At 51.8% G+C, this 22,592-nt stretch overlaps 1 protein-coding gene across 16 annotated transcripts in view; it reads left to right on the forward strand.

The window, feature by feature from the left end:
* TIAM1 (TIAM Rac1 associated GEF 1) overlaps nt 1-22,592 on the forward strand; it is a 151,634-nt gene that overhangs the window by 28,664 nt on the left and 100,378 nt on the right. For 11 of the 16 annotated variants that reach the window (XM_068689424.1, XM_068689488.1, XM_068689419.1 and 8 more), the window contains one exon: nt 4,275-4,334. Coding sequence is in view for 2 of the 16 variants with exons in the window: in XM_068689382.1 (XP_068545483.1) it covers nt 2,805-2,850; nt 4,275-4,334 (106 nt within the window). In the remaining 14 variants the exon portion in view is untranslated. Of the gene's footprint in view, nt 1-2,068; nt 2,201-2,713; nt 2,851-4,274; nt 4,335-15,672; nt 15,838-22,592 lie in introns of those variants that run through there. The other 5 variants (XM_068689460.1, XM_068689505.1, XM_068689382.1 and 2 more) reach the window with 4 other exon arrangements.

Below are 22,592 nucleotides of genomic sequence, written 5' to 3' on the forward strand. Positions count from 1 at the left end.
TGGTTTATGAAGTTAAAGGCAACCATATGGGTACATAGATCTGGGCCCTTGGAAAATGTCACGGCAGTTTTCCTAGCAGCCTAGTCCAATTTCCAGGGGGTTCGGTGTCAGGACTTGCAGGAGAGTAGATGTAGTTGCCAACAAGGGAAGCATCAGAGGTTTGTTCCTAAGTGAATTTTTAAGTCAGAAATGAATTTTCTTCCTGTATCTCGTTTGCATATATTGAGGATTGAAGGTGTAGGAATCTTTGGGGCTGCTTTCCAGCGCCTCTTCTCTTCTTCCACATGCATTCAGCCAGAGGAAGGAATTTTATGGGGTCAAGAGCGTGTGAAAAGTGCAAGTGGGTTGGTGGGGCTTTTGGGGTACAATTGTTCTGTCTGTTGAAAAACATTACTTGTTTTTTTAAGAAAAAAAAAAAAAAAGAAAAGCTCATCTAAGAGACTAGTTCTGGTTACTTAAAGTAAGCTCACGTATAAGGTAAGGCACCAAACCTGACTGGAACTCATAGCATCTTTCTCCCACAGGTTTTTGGTGTCTCCTCTCGCTCGTTTTTCATGCTGTCATTCCAGTTGTGATTGTTTGAAAGCAATTGGTATGTTCAAGCTGACATTGTACAAACATTTATCTTGGTCATCCTCCTGGAGTTATTCGCAGATGTTAAGCTTTGGCAAAGCCAGGGCCAAGAATGACAGGTGGAGGAGCCTTGTTCTTGAATCAGCTCTCTTTTTGTCTCGGTTTTCGGGATTTTTAGTTCAACTCCGTGCCATATGGGGTTTACTTAAGGAGATAGCTTGTCCCTGTAAAAGCGTATTTAAAAGGGATAGAACAGTTTAAATATGTTCAAGAGAATTAATTAAAATGTCTTTCAATTGAAAGGGAACGAGAGTAGTGTGTTTTTTTTTTCCCTTCAAAATAAAGCTCCAGCCCTGTGAAACATTTTGCATCCATTACAAAAGGAACTCGAGTACATTTTTCTAAAACGAGGAGTGAGCAAGCTGCATCTGCTAGGTGTGGGAGTGACATTTCAAAATCCCACTGACAGCTGCATTATTGAGCTAAACATCCTCGCGCCCGGCCTGCTGCTGACTGAGCGACTCCCCGCTTTCTAGGGGTGAAATCGCCCCTTTGGAAAACGCCGGCAGGGAGCCTGAAATAGGGCAGAGCCCGCAGCCCTGGGGAATCCGCGAGCTTGTTTGTGAGGGGATCTGCAAAAGGTAGCCGTGACGTGACAGCCAGCTCCTGCTGCTACAAGCGTAGGCGTGCTCGTGTAGCCACAGCGCTGGGAGCGAAACGGGGCTTGGTTAGTTGGCATGCCTGGCTGCGGGGGGATGCTGCCTTCACGGGGCAAGGCGAGGTGTTCCCCATGGGTGCCGAAGCCAAACCTGCAGTCTGCGTTCGAGGCTTACGGGGAAAAACAAAAACACGAGGACAAACCCTTCTGAGCAGTGTTGGAGGTGCTGAGGGATCGTGGCTCGGGCTCATTGCGGCACGCTACCTGTTGGGACTTGCTTTTCGGAAGAAAATAAAGTTGCTTTCTGGAAAGTCTCGTGTGTGTGCTCCAAGCCTGGGCTGCTGCTGAAGGGGACACTGTTATCCCCTGTTTTCCTTTGCTGGGCCTTGTGTTCCTGCTGTCTCGCTGCTGTCAGCACCGGTGCTCCACGCCACGTGGCTGAAGAGGAACCTGGCATCGTCGGGGGCGTTTTCAGGCACCAGTGGGACCAGCACCTGGCTGCAGTTCTCTTGGGTTTAGCGTCACGGTCAGTGTTCAGAGCAGAATAAAACCCTTTGAAAGCCCGCTTGTCTCACTCCTTCCTTCCTTCACTGTGCAGGTGACCAAGCACTGGCACAGGCTGCCCAGAGGGGTTGTGGAGTCTCCTTCCTTGGGGAGCTTCAAAACCCAGCTGGATGTGGCGCTGGGCAGCCTGCTCTAGGTTGGATCTCCACAGGTCCCTGCCAGCCTCAGCCACACTGATCCTGAGGCAGTGCTCCTCGAGTACAGCTGCTTCAAGGCAAGTCCAAAGCAGGTGTAGCTACCTCAGTAATAGTGGAAATAGTGGAAAAGGGCAGATTTCTAGCCAGCTGCCCCCTCCATCAGCTGTCTCTGGGCTGCAGCATGTCGAGGAAGCGGGGCTGATACTCTGACAGAGACACAGCCGCCTCGTCGGCAAGTGCTGCAGAGCCAGGGTTCAGACTTGCAGTGGTGAGTAACCTGTGAGTTGTCAGGAATGTGGTGGAGGCGTCACACGAGGGAAAAATGGGATGAGGTAAGAGACGGCTTTTGTGCAAGAGCACAGGAGGGGTACCGCAGCAGGAAAGGGAGGGTTTTCCTAGCAGGTGAACGGCAGGGCAGCATTCAAACAGGGCTGTGGTTGTAGGCATAGGAGATGACCCAAGAACAACTGGAGGCCGTTCCCTCCAGTCCTAGCACCAGTTACCTGTGAGAAGAGGCCGACCCCAGCTCCCCACCCCTTCCTTTCAGGTAGCTGCAGAGAGCAATGAGGCCTCCCCTGAGCCTCCCCTTCCCCAGCCCAAACACCCCCAGCTCCCTCAGCCCTGCTCCTCACAGGACTCGTGCTCCAGGCCCCTCACCAGGGCTCCATAGCCCTGGTTTTGTCCCTTTGCTGTCTCTGTGCCTGGAAGCTCCCGTCTGGCTGCTGTGCTGGGGAGCTCGACAGCGCAGTGCAGGCTACGTGCCGGTTGCTTTTCTTTCCAGATTGGCAGCAAGATAGGAGAAGCATTTGGACGTGACCTGTCTACAGCCCAAGATTGTTTCTGCACTGGCAAATACGCAAAGAGATAAAGCAATGGGGAGCCGAGGGCTAAATCTCTGCACAACCGCGAGGAGCACGGGTAATAGGATTGCTGAGTTGGAGTTACATGTCACAAGGACAAGCACGGTGTGGCTGCCACGGCCTCCTGACATCAAACGGGGGCTGGGGATTTACAGGGGCTGCTGGAGACGCGTGGGTTTCACTACAGACTTCTGGAATAGCCGAAGAAAATAAAAGGCTCTCGTAGAGGAGGCAGAACGGGGCCCTGGGAGGGCTGCGGCCCTCACGGAGGGGAGTCCCGGGTGCAGAAGGCAGGAACCTTGAGGTCGTGAGGTACCACAGGTTGCTTGTACATGAAATACACAAGGAAGGAAACTGCTTACAGGACTGGCAGGACTGTGGCTAATTCACAGGCCCAAACACGTCTTGTTTTATCTTTTGAGAAGCCGGGGGTCTGCTTGGTGTGGTTCGTGGCCCGCCTGTCTGCCACTTCTGCCCCTCAGCCCTGAAGGAGGGAGGCACCGAGAGGTGGTGGGCCGGGGGTGCGGGCAGCGAGGCCAGGCTGAGGGGCGAGCGGAGGAGATGTGGAAGAGGGGCAGTGTTTGTGCTGGGAGTGTTTCTTTCGTGAAAACCTGGCTCTGCTGAGAGAGCAGACGTCATGGTGGCTGTAAGGGAGCTCAAACCCAGGCCTGGGCCCCAAATCTGCCTCTGGGGGGCAAGCTGGGCTCCTGCCAGGAGGCCGGTGTGGGCCGCGTGTCTTCTTGGGGTGGCTTTGGCTGCCTCCGCTGCAGGTCTGAGCCCACAGGGATCAGCTCCGGCCCGAGGAGGTTCCCCTTTGAGACAAGTCACAGAAGGGCTTTGCTCTCAGCAGCCACCTCGGCTCCTTTTTGCCATGCAGCTCTTTGGCTGTGGCCAGCGTGTTGGTAACCAGCGAGGGGCCGCTCACGTTGAGTGAGGCGCACGTGGAGCAGCAGCGGGGCTTTCATTAGGGGCTATTCAGCGAGCAGGTGCTTCCTTTTGGGTTTAGCTTACCCAATTCATCAAGGCATTGCGACTCGGGGCGTTTTAAATTCCCAGCTCCTGAAGAACAAAGTCGTTTTCTCAGCTCTGGAGGCCGACATCTGCCTGCAGAGATTAACCGTGCTCCTCCAGCAGCAGGCACGGATTTCCGTGGTGGAGGGGGATGCCGTGGAGAGAGCATTAAACCCCGGTGCAAGTTGGCTCACTTGGATGGAAATTGCTCTGCAGGTGGGGAGGAAGGTGTATTTATCTGGGGGATGCCTGGTGGTGTTACAGCACCCAGGGGATTGGGTTCAAAATGAGCGATCCCAGCCGGGTGGTAGCTTGGGATGCTGTCAGTCAGCTCCCACCTCCACTCCCAAACAGCCCAGGTTTGGCAGAGGTCTGCTGCAGGTATCGAGGGGCAGGTGGATTCCTGCCAGCCGTGCAGCTGGCTGCCTGGCTCTTTGCAGCTGACCCCTGCATCTTTCTTTTCTATTCTAGGAGCTGCACGGGACGGCAAATGGTTCCCAACCTTCCTCCTTACTTCTGTGACGCCCCCATGTGAGTAACAACCCCAGTGCTTTTTTGTTGTTATTTTTTTTTAGTCTTGTGCATCCATTCACAGCTGCTATTCCCCACTATAATGTGCTCATGTCCCAGTTCCTTTCTCAGGCCCAGGGTGATGCCCCAAACCCTGCAGAAGAGCACGAGTGGTCTCTTAGGAATAAAAACGCAAAGACTCCTTAGTAATGTGCAGTGTAATGCACAGAGAAATGTTTATGTGAAAAATGGTGCCAGCAGCTGCATCTTTTATCAAAGAACGTATATTTGGAAATGTTTATGGGAACACGACAGCGCTAAATCTGGGTAGCTGGTCACTAATCTTTGCAAAGATACAAAGCTGATTAAAAAATAATAATAAAACTCCCTGGAGGCAGCCTGTAAGTTGCAATATATGTGTAAGACCCAGGCTGTTAAAGGTTCCTGTCCTGCCCTGATTCGCTTCCACACTTCCTCCATGTGGTCACTCCAAATTGCTGCCAGCTGGCCTATTTGTCATGTGTGTTTGTTTGCACTGCTTCTAATTTTTGACCTTTCAAAGAGGCAGACAAAATCTGTGGCTTATGCAAATGGTTGAGTTTACAGCCAGCCCAACTGACGAGCGGGAAGGAAAAATGCAATGAGTTGAAGCCACAGAAGGGAACAGATTCAGTTCTCGAGTGCATCAGTATTGACCACGGACACTAGTGTAAATGGGTTGGAGCCTTGCTTGTTGTGTCTGAGGTTTTCTTACCTCCAAATCGCCTTCTACCCGTATTGCAGAGAGCACTGCGGGTTCCTTCGGATGTATTTTCAGCTTGACAAATGTGCCCCGTTTTGTGTTTGTCCCAGGGTAAGTTTTTTCAAGTAAATCATTTGGTAATGTGGCACATCTATAAAGACACAACCAGAACAAACAGGAAAAAAAAAAGATGTAAAAAAAATGTCAGCATTGTAGAGAGAGAATAATGAAACTGGAAGACTGATACATCATCAAACCCAATGTCCCAGTGTGTGGCTGCATGGCAGGGCTGTCAGCCTGTTAACAGAAAACAATAGTGAGGCTGGGTGGCATTTGCAGTTTCCCTGGAGTGAAAGTGCGTACAGTTTGCCGTGGATAATGAAATGTTTTGTATGTGCAATATGTTAATTCTGCCAGTGCAGCAGTCCCGAGGTTCCAATTCACCGCAAGGCTGACATTTATGTCATGAAGAGATGCACAGACATTTATTGGGGTATGGACTGACAGTGCATCTAAAAAAAAACAAAGAGAAAGATGTGCGTGGTTTTATTTTCCTTCTCTTTGCCCTTCTCTCCCATTCCATCATATCAAATAGTGACTAATGTCAAAAGGGCCATCAGGTGCTGACGTGGATACAGCACCTACATGTCCTTGGGCATGTTTCTCTGTTACCTCCCAGGGCCTCTGAGTGCCTGTCTGCACCAGAGGGCTGGTCAGCAGCAATGGCGGCAGCTTTCTGTGCCTGTTCAAGTAACAGTAAGTCACCATTCGCTCCTCGGTACCACAATCTGTAAGTGTGGTGCTCAGCTTTCTGCAAGTACTGGAGCTTTGGAGGCTTTGACATAGAAGGGAGAACTTCTTTTGCAGCCTGGTGCTTCCTACCGTGATCTGAAATCATCTCTTCTTCCAGTGCATTGCGGCAGTTTGTCCCAGTGCTGGGAAGGCAGCTGCTTTCCACCTCCTTTGTACTCTGCTGAAGGCTGACAGAAGTTCAAGAAACATTTAGCAAAGTTCCCTGCTCACTGGTCTCTGCCCTTCTGAGTGTGCTGCAGAGATCTGCGTTAGGCTTGAGCACAGCCTTGTGCTTGAGGTTAACCAGAGCTTCCATTATGGTGTTTGCTGGCTGCAAAGGGACAGATTGAGACCACCTAGCTTAAAATGTGTTGGGGAGGAGTTAACCCGCCAAAATTCCCTGAAAAGATGTAGAAGCCTGGTGGATTTGCTACTTCTGGTGCTTCGCATTGTCTGTCGGTGTTATTATTGATGTGGCAAGGAGGTATCTTGGAACCTGCTGAGCTCTCAGGGCCTCAGGAAACCGTGGCATTAGGATTCTTCTCTTCAACGTCCAGTGATCGACTGACATACCTGATTAACACCTGCCTACCAGCTATGGGCATGTGCTGTTTTGCTGTGGGCTTTAGAGCTTCTTCAGTTGTGTCCTGAAGGATGGTGCCCCAGCTGATAGCTGCCCGAAGAACCTACATGGAGAGTGGGGCAGAAGTGAAGAAGAGGACTCTGCCTGGAGTGGCTCTGGATCACTTGCACAGTGGGATCACCTCATGGGAAGGCTGCAGGAGACCTTTGGCCTTCCCTGGCTTTTATTCTGCTCTGGCAGGGGTCTCTCCAGAGCTTTCACCCATCCGTGGTTGATGCAGGAGGCTCCCCTGGGCTGCAGCCGATGGGTGTGCTGTGAGGCCCACCTGTGGCACCCAGATTCGCTTGGCCTGACCCCGGCTCACCTCCAGATAAGCTCAGCTAAATTTTGCTGTGCCCCAAAATGTGGAACGTGACCACTGCAGTCTGAAGGGTTCCCTTATCTGCTCAGCGCCGCTGTAGTGGCAGAAGTTGGCCTGGGTTAGAGCAGTAATTTCTCCAAGAGCAGCATTCCTGATGCACTTAACCTTACGGTATCTGATCACTGTTTTTGTGCAAGTCATGCGACTGCTTAAATCAAGCTACCGTACTGCTCTGCAGTGGGTTTGTGTCCTCCATTGCTTCATCTGCTGCCAGAGTAACACATACCTGCTGCTATTTACACTGTGCAGCCCTTCCACGTGGAATTATGCAGATACAGGGGAGGGAAATACCTTTGGTCACACAGACTTCTGCAGAGCAGCATCTGTCCCGAATCACTAGCATCTCCTAGAGCTTCGTACACTTGGAGCACCTGGAGCAGGCAGCTCTGCCATCGGGCTTCCAAACGCTGTATTTAATCGCGAACCAGGCTTCAATGGTCAGGTAACAGGCAAAGACTGAAAAAAACTCGTAACAAAGAAAAGGAACAGGCAGGACTTTAAAAGGAAAAAAAAAAAGTTGAGGTGTGGAAAATTAATCAGCAGTTCTGAAATGATCATGGTTGTCAGAGGACAGGGTTTGAGACAGTGTAAGAGGGCAGGTTTCTGCCCTTGGGCTTGCTTGAGTAGTTAGTCTGTAGCTGAACTCCTGTTTTAGAGGATATAATGGATCCCTGAGCACTTAAAAACATACATTTGTGCAAGTATAAAGCAGAGGGCAAGTGGCAGTGGGGTTGGTGGCTGCGGGCTCAGGTCAGCTCTTAGGTGCAGGTCTTCCACAGGCGAGTGTCTAACATCACATGTATGTACTGAGGTATCGTCCCTCAGGGTCGCCACTGATTTGGGATTGCTCCATGGGCTTGCAGGAGCGAGGACATTGTTTGAGAACCACAGTTCATACACTTTTCCTGCTTTGTCTGTAAGAAGCTGTGGCCTTCTTCCAAACACTTTTCGGAACAAAATTTGGAAACACTCACTTTTCTGTTAAACCTACTGGTATCAAGAGAAAGTGCAAAACTTCAGACCCTGGTTCAGAGAAGACACTTCCAATTGCCTCATGCTTTCCTCCTCTTTTTTTTTCTGCATCTTTTCTCCCTATCTGCTAACCACAAGAAAAGAGCCAAGACTTAAACAGCGTTTCCTGGTCGTGCTTCTCAGTTTCTTGTTTTCTTAACAGGGGAGTCTGAACAATTTCCTGTAATTCTGAAGCATTTCAAAGCAAAATGCTCCCGTGGCCTTTCCAAATGCTCTCCTCTCTCAGTACGCCTCTGCTGTGCGTTGCTCTTGGCCTCCGTGCTACGTCCAGAAGCCCTCCAGGTTTGTTCTGTTGTGTGTCTGCCGCTGTCATCGGCATGGTTTGGCTGGGTCAGACCCTTCCACGAGCTGCGATGTATAAATATAGCAAATACTTTCTGATAAAATTGACTGTCTGTCAATTAAATGGCTTGATACAGGCCTGGGAAAGGAGAAAAAGACCCCAAAAGTAGCTACACCGAGTTAGCTGGCAAAGCTGAGGAAGTGAAGGCACTCAGGCATAAAGCAGGCAGAGCTCCTCAAACCTCAGAGGTGTCCAGGGGGTGGCAAACTCTGTAATTCCCACGTGGTGCTCTGCTACGGTGAGGTTCAGACCAGGCTGGGGCTTCTCCACATTGCAAGGACATTGAGGGGAGGTTCTTTACCATCTGCTAGAAGGATTTGAAGGGGAAAAAAAAAGAAAAAGAATAAATAAATCAGAGAGTGTTTTCTAAAAATGAGAGCACGCACACTCAAGCAGCATCTTTTATTTTTATGCAGCTTATCTAAAATAGCTGCGCTGCTGCCTGCTTTCTTAACGTGCATCCGGCAGAGAGCAAAGGCAGCTGCATACGTTTCTGTGCCATTTGTGCCACTTTTGGGATGGAGGGAGCGGGCCATGAGAAGCTGGGGCTGTGGGGCAGGGCCAGGGGCTTTTAGAGCTGGCTGCGTCTGGAAAGGGGATCTAGGAAAGGGGAAGTCTCGCAGAGCCGCTTCCTCCGGGCCCGCTGCGGGTGGCACAATTCCACCCCACCCCTCCGTCCCTGCCCCTCGGGGGCTCCTGTGCGGGGTGAGGTGGTGCTGGAGGGAGTTTGTCCCTGCTGTTGGGGCAGGGAGGATGGGGAAGGATGCAGCAACTCTCCCCAAGGGCAGTGCCACCGGTTATAACCCTGCCTCCGCGCCAGCACCGTGGCCGTGAGCAAACCACTTGCTCTCTGCCTGGCTGCGTGGAGGACGGGGATAATGCCTCACAGGGCTGTTGTGAAAGGGAATTTGCTAATTATTTATAAAGCGCATCGGAGTGCTACTTGAGTTCTACACAGTGTTGTGATAACATCTCATTAGTAATTCCTTGCGATGCTTCGTTTTCTTTCTGCTGTAAATATTGGCCTAATACAGGGACAACTCTGCCCGCGCTAGTCATCCTGGTGACTCAGATGGAACCAGCAAGCTGGGATGAATAAACAGGATCTGGTGGGTAAATGGTTTCTCCTTTTTTTGTTTTGTTCCCCTTGTATGCCATCGTACCCATAGCAATGACATTGCTGGGGTCAGGCCGTTTCGGTGCGATGCCCCGGTGCCTGCAGGGCAGCTGGAGGTGGCCCCGCACCTTCCACCTCACCAGGGCACGGGGACGTGCAGCCAGCGGTGCCTTGTGGTGCCTGGATTTCTCTCCGTGTGCTTCAGATGCAGGAGTATGGCTCATGCCATGTGGCAAAGCCAGTGTGCTGAAGCACCCGGGCTCTTGGGAACTTGCAGCGAGCAAAAGAAAGCCTGAATAATTACAGGCCTGCCTGTTTGGTGACTTGCTGCAAGATCTGTTCCCATCAGCAGGCTGCTCTCTGGGGACAGGTCATCCCTTGTACAGAAATGTCAGCCTTCGGCAACCTGCTTGCATCTCCCGGGCTTTCCTGTCCTGCCCCGGCCTCGTGGCTCTGTCCCCTTCCTTGAAAACTGCTGCAGCAGGGAGATCTCTGCCAGCGCTTTCAGTGGGGCCTGGACCACGATGTGGGATTTGAAGGTGCAATTTTTTTCTCTTCTCCTCTAAGCTTGTCTTTCTGCCTTCCCTTAATCGTGCTTGCATCCCGTACTGCGCTGTCTTATTCCACGCTGTAGTAGCATCTTGTCTTCACTTCGGTCTGGGCTGTTACGAAATCTCCTATGGCAGTGAGTTGCTTTTTTTTTTCTTCTGAAAAAACATAAAGATCAGAGACCTTTGCTGTATGTCAGGTGTTTCCTGTCTCTGCGTGGATTAGGGCCCTTTTGAAGGGATGAGCATCCCCTATGTGTAATACTTCAGTGTTGTGAATCCAGAAGCTCGTGATGCCTATTTTTAGTGTTGAAGGATTTTGACAACTCATGTAAACCTACGATACCCATCGCCTGACAGCATCCCCACCAGAGTACAGCTTGTCACTCACTGTGAACTGATTTTTTTCCAGCAAATTAAAACCATTGGCAGCAACGTGGCAGGAGCGTGTCAGAATGCAGCAGGAAGATGACAGCAGCCACTGCACAGTTTCTTTCAAAGAAATGAGAGGAGGTGGTTGGATTACACTTCGTGAATAAAATGTTCCTCTGTGATCCCTCTCATCAAAAAAAGGAAGCGGTCCCTGTTTCGGTTATCTCTTGTGGGTTGCTGTGCCACGTGGCAGTGCCCAGCCCTGAGCAAGCGCCGCTGCATGGCTTGTGCAGCCTGTGAGCCCCACCGGGGCGGGGGCCTGCAGGACCCCATAGCAGCCTCAGGGTGTGTGTGTGCACGCTCTTGTGTATAGCCAGAACAACTTCACAACTGGGGGTGTTTTCTCAGGGCGGGATGACCAGGAGCAGGTCTCTTTTATAGTTATTAATCCTGTGTATATATAGGCATGTGTATTGTCTGCACGCAGCTGGATGGCTCTGGTAATTATTGGAGCTACATCTCATTGCAGAATGGATTGCGTTGTAAGAGACCTTAAAGACCATCCAATTCCACCCCCCTGCCATGGGCAGGGACACCTCCCACCAGCCCAGGTTGCCCGAAGCCCCATCCAGACTGGCCTTGAGCCCCTCCAGGGAGGGGACATCCATTGCTGCTCTGGGCAGCCTGTGCCAGTGCCTCACCACCCTCTGAGTAGAGGACTTCTTCCTTAAATCTAATTTAAGCCTACCCTTTTTTAGTTTAAAACTATTACTCCTTTTCCTGTCACTATGCTCCCTGACAAAGAGTCCCTCCCCAGCTTTCCTTCAGGCCCCCGTTAGGCTCTGGCAGGCCACTGTAAGGTCTCCCCAGGGCCTTCTGTTCTCCAGGCTGAACAACCCCAACTCCCTCAGGCTGCTCCTTGATCATCCTCTTGGCCCTCCTCTGGACTCATTCTAACAGGCCCATCTCCTTGTGCTGGGGGCCGCAGAGCTGAATGCAGAGCTCCAGGTGGGGTCTCACAAGAGCAGAGCAGAGGGGACAATCCCCTCCCTCACCCTGCTGGCCACACTGCTTTTGATGCAGCCCAGGGCACGGTTGGCTTTCTGGGCTGCCAGCACACTGCTGGCTCATGCTGACCTTCTCATCAACCTGCACCCCCAGGGCCTTTTCCTCAGAGCTGCTCTCAATCCATTCTCTGCCCAACCTGTGTTTGTGCTTGGGACAGCCCCGACCCAGGTGCAAGACCTTGCACTTGGCCTCCTTTTTGAGATGTTGAGGTTGATGAGGTTTGCATGGGCCCCCTCTCAAGCCTGCCCAGGTCCCTCTGGCTGGCATCCCTTCCCTTCAGTTTGCCAGCTGCAAGGTCCTTCCTTTAACAAGGAAGTTAAATGCCACCGGTCCCAGTACCGACCCCTGAGGAACACCACTCGTCACTGATCCCCGCTTGGACATTGAGCACTGACTGCAGTGAAACACAAACATGAAATTTTCACGTCTAGTCGCTCCAGCAGTGGCAATGCGTGCCTGTTGCTGTTGGCTGCGGTTTTGCAGGCAAGTGGGCTGGCTAATTGCCAGCACCCACTCCCTGTAGCTCATTAGAAACCTTTCAGCTACCCTTGCTCTGTAACAACTGGGATCAGCTTTCCCGGGAGCGGGTATATATGCTGACCTCTCCAAAAGAAAAGGAAAAAGAAACCAAACAACGAACTCTAGTTCATTAGCTTACTTTCAGAGAGGCTGAAGGGGAGCTGTTTGTGGCTGAACAATACCTGCCTTTCACGACTCCCTTCCTAATCCCAAATAGAAACATGAGGCTGAGAAACTTGTTCTGATAAAGGGGAGTATGGATGCATTCGATCCAATTGACTTTTTCATGGTGTTAAACTTCTTTAATTGGCAGCGTTAAATATCACTTTGAAGGGGTGGAAGTGATTCTGGTGGTAGTATCATGGTTTTCCATCAGTGCCTTCTTGTGAGCTTCTGCATCGCAGACATCCAGTTCCAAAGCTGAGGCTTATAAAAAAAAAAAAAGAGGTCTCTGTTGACTTTCCTTCTAACTTTATTACTGAATTAAAGATGGCTCAAGCCAAACTGTGACCTCCCCTGGGCAATGGCAACCTTTTGCTTTAGCAGTAGTCTTGGTCGCAGCTCCTTCTGGACGCGCGAGGCCGCACAGGTACTGGTGTGGGTGTTTCTTCCAGGACAGGGGTTTTACCAGGGTGAAAGTCCCAGTGCATAGTTTGGCCAAAATCATGTGTTATCCACAGGGATATGCAAGAGTCAGCTTGTACTCTGAAGCCAGGGCTGTGTTTATAGGGCTGTAGTTTACAGTGTTTTGTGAAAAAGGACTATAATATCACAGTAAAGCGCGTCAGAGTGCCTCGCTTGCCACCAGATTGGTCTCTGGCTATGGGATATTTGGAGTACCACCGAAACTGGAGCTGACCTTCGGTGTCTGGGTGTTCATGTTGGGCCTGTTGTTCCTGGCAGGTGATAATTGCCTGCTGGGCCCCGGGTTGTGTCCTGAAACATGCTTGACCAGGAGATTGTCAAAGGCAGGTGATAATCATGGCAGCCGGGACCAGAACGCTGTCCTCTGTGGTTTCTCCCATTAGAAACTCCAGCGTTGCCATTAAGGACTCGAAAAAAAAAGACCTGCACGGCTCCAGTTGTCTGCAGGACGGAGACAGGGCTCTCCTGCAGACAGCGTGATTCTCCAAGGCCATCTGTTTGCGCAGGTGGAAAGGACGGCAGATAGGATCATGAATTTTTGAAGCACCTTGGCTTTGTAAAGTAACCCGTAGTTAAAGAGATAAGGTCTGCGTAGCCCTGATGCTCTCGTATCTCAGCTTCCTGCTGCGCTCAGTGAGTCACTGTGCTGAAGTTACTCCCAACCACCTCTCTGCCCCCAGTGATCATCCATTGTTAAAATGATATTAACTCATGTGTGCTAATTAACAGGTGTGCCAGGGTGTGAGAAGCCAGGGATGTTAATTAGGGCTGATGAAGACACCTTTACGCATGATTCGGCCTTGGCTGGTGTCTGGTGGGAGCCCATCTGCCCTCCTTCCACACCTGAGGAGGTGCCATCCTTCGGTGACTTCTTCCAGCTGGCGTGGACCTCGCCATGGTGAGGAGATCTTTCTCCTCCGGGCTCAGCAGAGGGGTGTCCCCCTCCCAGCTAGGTATACAGGAGAACCTGAGGACTCCCTATAAAGATTTTCTTTTGATGGTGATTGAATAAAAAGTGTTTTTTTTCCATTCATTTCATCTTCATTTGGCTACGGAAGGGAGGATGAGCGTAGGCACCCCTCATGCTGCATGTCCTCTTCCACATAGCTGGTGGCCACTTCTTCATTCAGCTGGAGGTGACAGCCCCTCCGGTCGCCTTGCAGGGCCGTCTCCAGCCCCAGATCTGCTCAGCTGCCTCAAAACAGGTTTTGGTAGCTCCTCGCTAATCACCGGAGAGCACCAGGGTTTATACAAGCTGGCATGCGTGTCTGGGAGGGAGCCCACATCAAAGGGCGTGGATCAACACGCCTCAGCGTAGCGGGGCCGGGCCTGGGACTGACAGACAGGCCACCATGAGGTGTTGTTGGTTGGCAGGTGGCCGCTCCACGTCCTCCTTTCCACCCCTGTCGCCTCACGGGCTGGCCTCTTGTTCCTCAGCCCGCTTTTGGCTGGGGGTCGTCCATCTTGTGGCTGGGGGTCGTCCATCTTGTGGGTGCTGCTCTTCAGTCCTTCTGCACCGATTCAAAACTGCCTGATGGCTTGTGGTGTGCCCTTGCTTGGCTGGAGTTTTCTGAACCTCCCTGCTACAGGGGGAGGCAGATACTGGGTAGGAGCCCCCGGCCTCTCTCTGGGTGACCAGGAACCGGCAGGAGAAGGTGTCCCGCAGTGCTGTGGCAAACTGCAGAGCCACGCCAGGCCTGCGGCAACAGGGCGTGCCTCGCCCAGGCCTCCTCAGCTGAGAAACGCTTCAGACAATCTCGCTTTCAATCTGTCGTCGTAAGCATATCTGCTTCTTCTCTAGGACCTGCGAGGAATCTCTTTGTAGCTCAGGCTGCCCGTGTGTGTGTGTGTGTGTGCACACGGGTGTGAGCGCACACCGCTCCTGCCTGATGGCGGAGCCATTTTGGCGCTGAGGCGACTCAGCGCATGTGGCAGGGCAGCGCCGAGCGCGCCTTTCTGCTGCTCGAACTGGACAAAAACTCAGCTTGCGTGCCTATTTCTGATCGTGGGGTGTGTAAAAATGATCATGCTGAATCCACTCGTCCAAGCACCTCGTCCCTGGTGGCCCAGAAAAGTCTCCTCCTTCCCATCCTGTCCTTCAGCATCCATAGCACCTGAGCACGAGGAGCTTTGCTCCGGCTGTGTATTCATTGCACTTCCACAGGTGTGCATGCAGACCCGTGGGAGAGCTGGGGTCCTGCATGCATCTTTTGTCATTTTCCTTCTTTTTGTAGTCATTTTGTCCTCTTCCCAAGCTGTGGTGGTGGCTGGGTTGCAGAGGGCAGAACCGCAAAACGACGGCCGTCACCTAACGCTCTGTATTTTGGAAGTGTTGGGCAGAGCTCAGAATGTTAATTTGCAGCTTAATTTGGTGATTTCTGTTTGTAAAAAAAACAATTAGTGTGTTGTCTACCTCATTCCAAGAATAGCTTGATACCTGTTTTTCTTCTCCCTTATAATTGGGTGCAGAGTCAAAATAGGGGAAGTTGGTGGGTAAACACAGCTGGTTAAGGGCTTGCATTTGTGTTTCTTATTTATAGCAAGCATCACAAAATCCTGGTTTTGAGGGCTGAGCTGCTCAAGTTGGAATTCAGAGACAGGCAGAAGCAGTGAATGAGGATAGACCTGATCCATGAGCAGTTTTTACATCTCTTTAGTTCCCAATTTGGCAAGCACTTTTGCACTGCCGGACAGCTTAACTTGAGACAAGTTGGTTTGCCTGCACTCTTGGGGGGGCACAGTCCGGATAAATATCTGGGGAGAGATCTTTCAGGATGCGAGAGCATCGGGGACAATGACAAAAGGTGCGGAGGAGGTCAGAAGTTTTTATTTTGTGTCTCACTGGAGAGTTGTTCCCTGAAAACACGATTAGAGCCTGAGAGCAGCGTAGGGTAGTGAGGTGACAAAGGGGACCGCGCGGCTGTTCCCCACGTAGCTGACGTGCGAGGCTGGGTATTATAATTACGGGCTGCTCTTGCCCAGCGTCGGAGTTAAAGTCACCCCGGAGGGGTGTCCTGGGGAGGGCAGATTTTGGGACCGGCGGGCTGAGTGGCAGCAGGTCCCAGCAGCCAGAGCCAGCGCTCGCTGGGAAGGATTAACCGGGAGAGGGAGGGAGGAAAGGAGGGAGGGAAGAAGGGAGGGAAGAGGAGGGAGGGGTGGCAAAACCCCAAACCTTCGAACACACCCAATCGACCCATCTCATCTCCGCATGAAACTTGGCGCGTTACACCCACTGCGAAGCAGCAGGGGAATGACACGCTGACGCTTCCTCCTTTCTGTTACCGGCAGCGAGGGCTTGTGAAATCTGGCCGGCAAAAATGTTCGTGCTCCTGATGATGAACGGTAAGGCGCTTTGCAAACGGCCTCCGCTTCTGCTCGCGCTTTGCGGGACGGGCTGGGGGAAGGAGAGCAGTGAAGCTTGGGCTGTGAGACCTGCCTGTGGGATGCCCTGTTGTCACAGTGTCCGAAATGCAGTGCGTCTGGGAACCTCCGTGAGGCTTTCCTCTCCCAGCTTGCGTCCTTTCCTCGCGTGGCTGGAGGTGTTGCTGTTTGTAAGTTGTGTTTAATAAGTTCGTCAAGGGCTGTTGCCTTTTGCGGGGTTTGTGCAGCTCGCAGGTACAAAAGCACTCCGCTTTTGTTGCAGACACAGAGAGCAAAAACTGCCTGAATGGGAGCCGGGCGTGTAGTTGCTAAGTTCCCTCAGCGAGAAAATGTAGGATCGTGTTACTTATTAAAGATGCTTACCTTCTCCAGCTGTCTGGCTTTATTTTCCGTAATTACAGGTTGCCGTGCTCTTTAATTGTTTGAAATGAGCCCTGCGAAAGGTTTCAACTTGACTTGAGCTCTCCCCGTGGTTTCCAGCGGGGGCTGCTCCTCACCCGCTGCCTCCAGCGCTGCCCTCGAGACCCTCAGTGCTGCTCCTGCGTCCTGCCGGGCACGGGCTTGCTTTCAGCTGAGCGGGGCTCAGACCCGATTCAGTTTACCAGCGATGAGTAATTTCCCCGTGTGCCTGTGCGTTGTGAGAAGTGTGTGGCAAACTGCAGTGCTAATCACAGCAAATGGTGCTAAGGGACCGAATGCACAAGCGTGGCGTGCCTGCTAAACCTTCCTTAGGGAGCTTGCTCTTGAAAGGGTGCCCGTCTGTTTCCAGGAGGGCTCCGACGCGTTTCGAGGCAGGAACACTTCATTTCTCCCCGGTGTGTGCTGGGAATGAATCTGCCAAACCACAGATTTGCATCGTTCAGGCATTTGCCTTAGCTTTGTGCTTTTGCCCTGGGAAATCAGCGGTGGGATTCCTGCTGGCTCCGGTGGCGTGGGGCAGGCTTCGCTTCTGCACCCCTGCAGCCCGCGGGAGCGCAGGGGTGGGAAGGAGCCTTGCAGGCATCGGTCTTCCGAGCAGACAGGCTTATCTATCGGTGAAGCTACCCATTATGGCTCGAGTCACACGTAATGGCTGTCTGAAGGTGAGCCCCGAGGAAAATTTGTGCAGTTTCCTGCAGACTCAGTGACCTGGACTGGCCCGGCGCAGGGTCTGGTGGATGCCTGGGCTGGCACAAGCCAGAAACTGGGGCAGGAGCGTGGGCAAGGGGGAAAATGGGAGTTTTACAGAGCGGTAATCCAGTGCTGGATGAGAGGGAAACATTATTTATAGATCAGGGTGTTTTAACGTCCTAGCGTGGGGTTGTTTAAGGAGGTCAGGATGCAGCGCACTGGCAATGGGATTAGCCCAGCTGTGCTGCGAGCGGTGCAGAAGGAGAGGAGAAAGGGAAGTTTCCACGTCAATATTTATGCTTTTATCGTGCCTCACGTAGCACAGGGCTCTAGTGAGACTCAGGGCACGGCGTTGTCAGCTAACTCAACAAATCCTCTCAGGGATCCCAGCGCTGAGCTCTACTGTGGTATCCCCGCTGAGGTCCTGCGAGGGCTCCCCGCGTGCTGGGTCCTTGCCGTGGCTCACACAGGCTGCTCAGGGGGCCAAAGGGGCTCCCTGCTGCCTTGTCCCCTCTCCCTGTCTCTTTGGTTATCTCGCTGGTGGTTAGCTCGCGGAGCCCTGCGGTGTCCTACCTGCTGCATTATCCGATATTGTCTCAGCTGGGAGGGGCGGAGGGCGACCCTCTGCAGATAAGGCCCTTTGAAGCAGGTGGGGGTGAATAATAACCGGGGGGGGGGTGACTCAGGGGAGCTGCCAGACCCAGCCTGCAGCGGGCTGTGGGAAGCCGGGAGGCGGTGCTGGGAAGCCCATAAAGCAGCCGAGGCAGGGAGGGGGAAGGAGAGCGCCCAGGGTTGGAGCTAACATGAGCCCCCGTTGTGTTTGGAGGGTGCACGGGGCTGCTGGCACCGATCCCCTTCTGTGCGTGCTGCCCTACAGCTGCTGAAGGTGCTCCAAGGGCTTCACTGCTCCTGTCAGAAACTTGTGGCAAGCTGAGACTGACTCTGGGACATCCACAGGGGAGCAACGCGTGCCGTGTGCTTCCCTGGATCTCCAGTCCTTGAGTCGGAGGAGAAACACATAAGCCTTCTGCTGCCTGCTTCCCAGCTGCAAATTGCTTCGTTAATTTGCACTCACCTGGGCGGGGAAGGTGTATTACGAGTGTGCTCCGGGCCCTTCAGCTGGGGAGACAAAGGCTGCCTGTTGTGCAACCCGGGCTGTGCCTGGCCACCACGGCGGGACGGGTGTGCAGAGAGGGGGGACTTCAAACACAAGCTGTGCTGTTTGATGGGCACGTGTCTTGCGTGCTAACTGTTGCGCCCCGCTGGAAAAAGCTAAAATAATTTCCGTATTTTGCACGGGGTTATGCTAAATGGTGCCCAAAGCCTTGAAGCCCGTGTGTTGGATGGCATTAACCGTGTGGTAGAAGCTTCCCAGCTTGAGAGCCGTGAACACAACCAATAAATATGAGATTTAAAAAAATCATTGGTATAGGGAACGGTGCTTGGCACATATTGCCCTGGCAGGCATAGAGCAGGAGACCTTTTGCTTTTAGACCTGGAAGACCCCCAGCAATGGCTGCTGAAATCATTCACCAGGCATCCGATGACTGTCACGGCGAGGGGTTTGTAACACACGCTTGCTTTAAAAATGACTAATGTGCTTTTTTTTTTTTTTTAAACAGTAACAAAGGATCCTCTTTTCTCCCCTCTGCACAACTGCAGCAATGAATATGATCCTTTTCACCTTTTCTTTTTTGCTGAAGTGGGAGGCAGATTGGGTTTTTCTTGACTTTTATCGCGTCACAGAGTGGAGCGAGCAAGCTGCTGCTCTCAGAGATGTGAGCAGAGGCAGAAGGCACCAGAAACACACGCAGCCTTGGATTCAAGGCATAATGCAGAAGTCGCTGCAGTTAGAAGTTGCAGGACCAAACTTCTGATAAACAAGCCCGTGGGAATCATTTTCCTTTCAGCTTGTATCTTTTCAAAGCAAATGAGTCGTAATGCTTTAGCAACATCTGGGTGATTGCTTGGCAATCTCTTTCTGGGCAGCAGGACTTTTTGTTTTGTGTTCTGTTACGGAATGAGAAATCGCTGTCATTTACCAGCCTGTTTTGGTGTTGTGTTTAATTTGGGGAGTGACAGCATTTGAGATGTTCCTTCGAGCTGTCACTCCTGGAGGCGCAGGGCTGAATGCGCCACATTTCAGCTTTTGTTCACTGCTTCAAGCAGGTCTTTACGCTTGACATGGTGGTTACCTGTGCATATCTTAAAGTTTGGAAGATTTGTTTTTAAGGGAAATTAAAAGGAAGAAGAGTTTCTGAGCAGGAGGTAGATGCAGTCAGGTGTAGGACAACCTACCTGGGCTTGGTGAGCGTGTGTAGGTATCCAGAGCCACACAAAGATTTTGGACCCGTCCTCAGGTTCCCTGGGAGCCCCAGTCCTTCCTCGCGTGCCCATGGACAAGTGCAAAGTAAGAAGTGACGGCTTTTTGGAGCAGGGCTGGTGGGTGGCAGCCCGACCCGACGGGGAGGCAGCAGGAACTGGATGAAGTGTGTCAGTGGAGCACGCTGTCTCTGCATAATTCAGCACTGTAAGGCACCGGAGAAATGCATCTTGTGGCAGTGAGGTGCTCTAACAAACGCCTGCGTGGTGCCGGGGACAAATGTGCAGGGAGAAGAAAGGTGGGAGTCTGAAGGCTAACGGGGGGTGAATCCCAGCTCCCAGGCAGTCAGTGGTCAGGCAGACAAAACTGCAAATAAATCTGCTAGGAGGAAAGTAAAACCATCGTACTAAAACTAGGAGATTTGGCATGATAATAAATACCTGAGCATGTTGTGGTGGATGTGGAGTAGCAAAGCTGCTCTCCCAGGGTGGCATCTCGTCCCTCGGACACTGCCTTCCCTGCCGGGGGTGCCAGCAGAGGCTGTTGTTAGCCCAGGGGTTGGGGGCTGGTTCCCATCTGCGGTGCCGCTCGGGGAGGCGGCGTTGTGCCCGTGGGACAGGCACGTAACGCTAATTTACACTTGCTAAGGGAGGTCATGTAAATAAACCTGAAGGTTTCTGCGCTGCAGTCAAGGCTTTGCTGGCTTCCTTTCCCTCCTCTTCCCCACAAACAAACAAACAAACAGAAAAAAGACCCTTTAAATGCTTTCAGTGATGTTTTTCGAAGAGGTAAATCAGTGTTTCTTCTAGTGAGGAGCACGGTCTGGTGGCTGGAGTAGGAGACTGCTTCCTGCCGTTGCTGACTTGCCCAAAGTTTTTCACTTAACTTGCCTCAGTTCCTCTTTGTAAAGTGAGATTGCTCCTCACACCCAGCGTTTGAGGTTTAAGGAAGGCTTACAACATTTTTCTGATATTTATTGAATATGCTTTGCACATTTCGAGTTCGTTTTACCCTAAATTGTTTTAGCCTGGAGCCATCTTCTGGAATAGCAAGAAGAAGCCCAAGGACTTGCCTTTGGAGTCAGTTTTGGGCTCGGCTGGCCTCATTTCCAAGCAGCAGCCCTGCCTTCCAGCCTCTCTAAAGACACGCATCCTTGCGCTGGGCTGGGGCCCTAGGCTGAGCCCCAGGGCTTGCTGGGCTTGGGGAGCTGCGTGCTGCTTGCCCCCACAGCCTGCTCCAACTTTACTCGTTTCTACCATGCCTAGCCTGATCCCACGGGCTGCTCATCCCGTTTTTAATACAGTTCCCCAGCCAGGGTTGCCTGAGATGGCTGGATACCCCCCGTCCAGCCGGGGATTTCCTCTGCGCAGCGTGCTCAGGAGAAGCGCAGCTGGGCACCCTCAGCTGGCCTGTAATTTGGAGAAGATTAGAGGCAAGCTGCAGATAGCCAGCTTTGTAAGAGTCCTGAACCTGCTCATCACAGGGAACATCTAACTTTAAATGCACCGAGAGCTGCCAGCTGCAGAGAGCTATTTCTGTGCAGGAATCCCTTTAATGTTTAATGCACTTTTTGCTAATTGAGCCCTAAAATGAGTCACTGAGGGGAGCAGCATCAGATTTTTGAAACCTCTGCCCACCTGTTGCTTCAACTGACTTCTCTGTAGCATGCTTCGGTCCCAAATTATTCAGAGAGAAGTGAAAGGAAGCCAAGAGAAGATGGACTTTGGTACTGGGTTGTACCGATGAGAAGGAATTAAGGATTTCCAACAGGTATTTAAGCTATTTGAATATGTGAAGGTAAAAGCTTTTGGAACATTTTATCCCTCTCAGAGCTACTGCTTCGTTCTGTGAGTGACCACGTTTCTCGCCTGCAGAGAGGCATTCATCAGGGCTTGGTGTTGCTCAGAATCTGGTACCGAAGGCAGAGACGGCAACTTCGTGCCTCCTTGATGCTGGCATTGCTTTACCCTCTTCATGTCAGAAGGTACCAAAACTTGTTGCCATGATTATATTAAGAAAACTCTCAGGAGGCCTCAGAACTGAGTGAATTAGTGCTGAGGCTGTTGCGACCCTTCCGTAGCATTTGCTTGCCCACTTCCTCAGCTCCCCACCAGAACCCAGCTCCTGGGGCGGAGCGAGGCTCCTGGCCGGGGTTCTCCAGAGGCAGAGGTTTGGGATTATCGGCAAATGAAATTAATTTCTCATGGCTAAAGCTGGGCCAAATTTCACGTTCGGAGTCTCCAGGAGCGCAGCTGACGGAGCACTAAGAGGATTATCTCCTCCCGACCTCCTTTTTTGACACCCAGCAGATGAATGGCAGAGGCCAGCGATTCACAGCCCGCTGTGCCTGAGCTACAATTTATTGCAATATTACCCGCAAGTAATTGAGCAGATCCTACAAGTCTGTAGAGCAGGCTGATGCCGGGCAGCTCTTAAGGAGCCGCATACGATTCCTTTCGATTAGTTTTAGGGGCCTTTTACACGAGGTAAAATGATGGTGTGGTTTGGTGATGCCCTGCTGAAATTAGGCAGCGCTGAGCACCGTCTCCTATCTAAGTAGGTATTTGTCATCACTGCTTCATCTGCTTGAGCACCTCACTTAGATAAAAGGGTTTATTCTGACTTTATTTCAGTGATGTGGGAAAGCGTTTCCTCCATCTGTAAAACGAGATTTGAGACGCGGGGAGATTTCAGATACTTGCCGGTGAATCCGTGGAATTAAATTCGAGAGGAGAGCCCTAATCTAGTACCTTAGCTGCAAGATACAGGCTCCTCTTAAGCTTCACAACTAAATTAACTAATAAACCTGTCAGCCTGGATGCTGCCCTCTGAAATTCATAGCTCACCACGGAAGGGAAGCCCCTGGAATGTAAAGATTTAGCAAAAAAAGGCCCTGCAGCTTTAGAGGCAGGCGCGCTCCTTTGAGAAACATCCCCCACGCAGCTGCTCTGGCTGTTTCCCCAAGACCTTTGTGAACACGAGAAAAGAAGCAACAGTGGACGCGTAAGGAAAACAAGAGGAGCACGGTGGTGCCCGAGGTAAGCGCTGCAGGTTATTTCATCAGGCTGATGGCAGAGAATGGCTCTTCCTGGTGGGCCAGCACGGCACAGCCTTGGCGGATTTGCTCAGTAGCGCCGAGCGTGTGCTCAAGTGTTACCCATTCACGTGAGCTGATGGCTGTAAATCAGGAGTTGGAGGACTCAGGGGCTCTGATCGTCTCTGGTGCAGGGTGATGATCTCAGCAGCCACACTTGGAAGCCAGTATTTTGTTTGCATTATGACA

The sequence above is a fragment of the Anas acuta genome, chromosome 1 (genome assembly GCF_963932015.1).
Source record: "Anas acuta chromosome 1, bAnaAcu1.1, whole genome shotgun sequence".
In the NCBI taxonomy this organism is placed as follows: domain Eukaryota; kingdom Metazoa; phylum Chordata; class Aves; order Anseriformes; family Anatidae; genus Anas; species Anas acuta.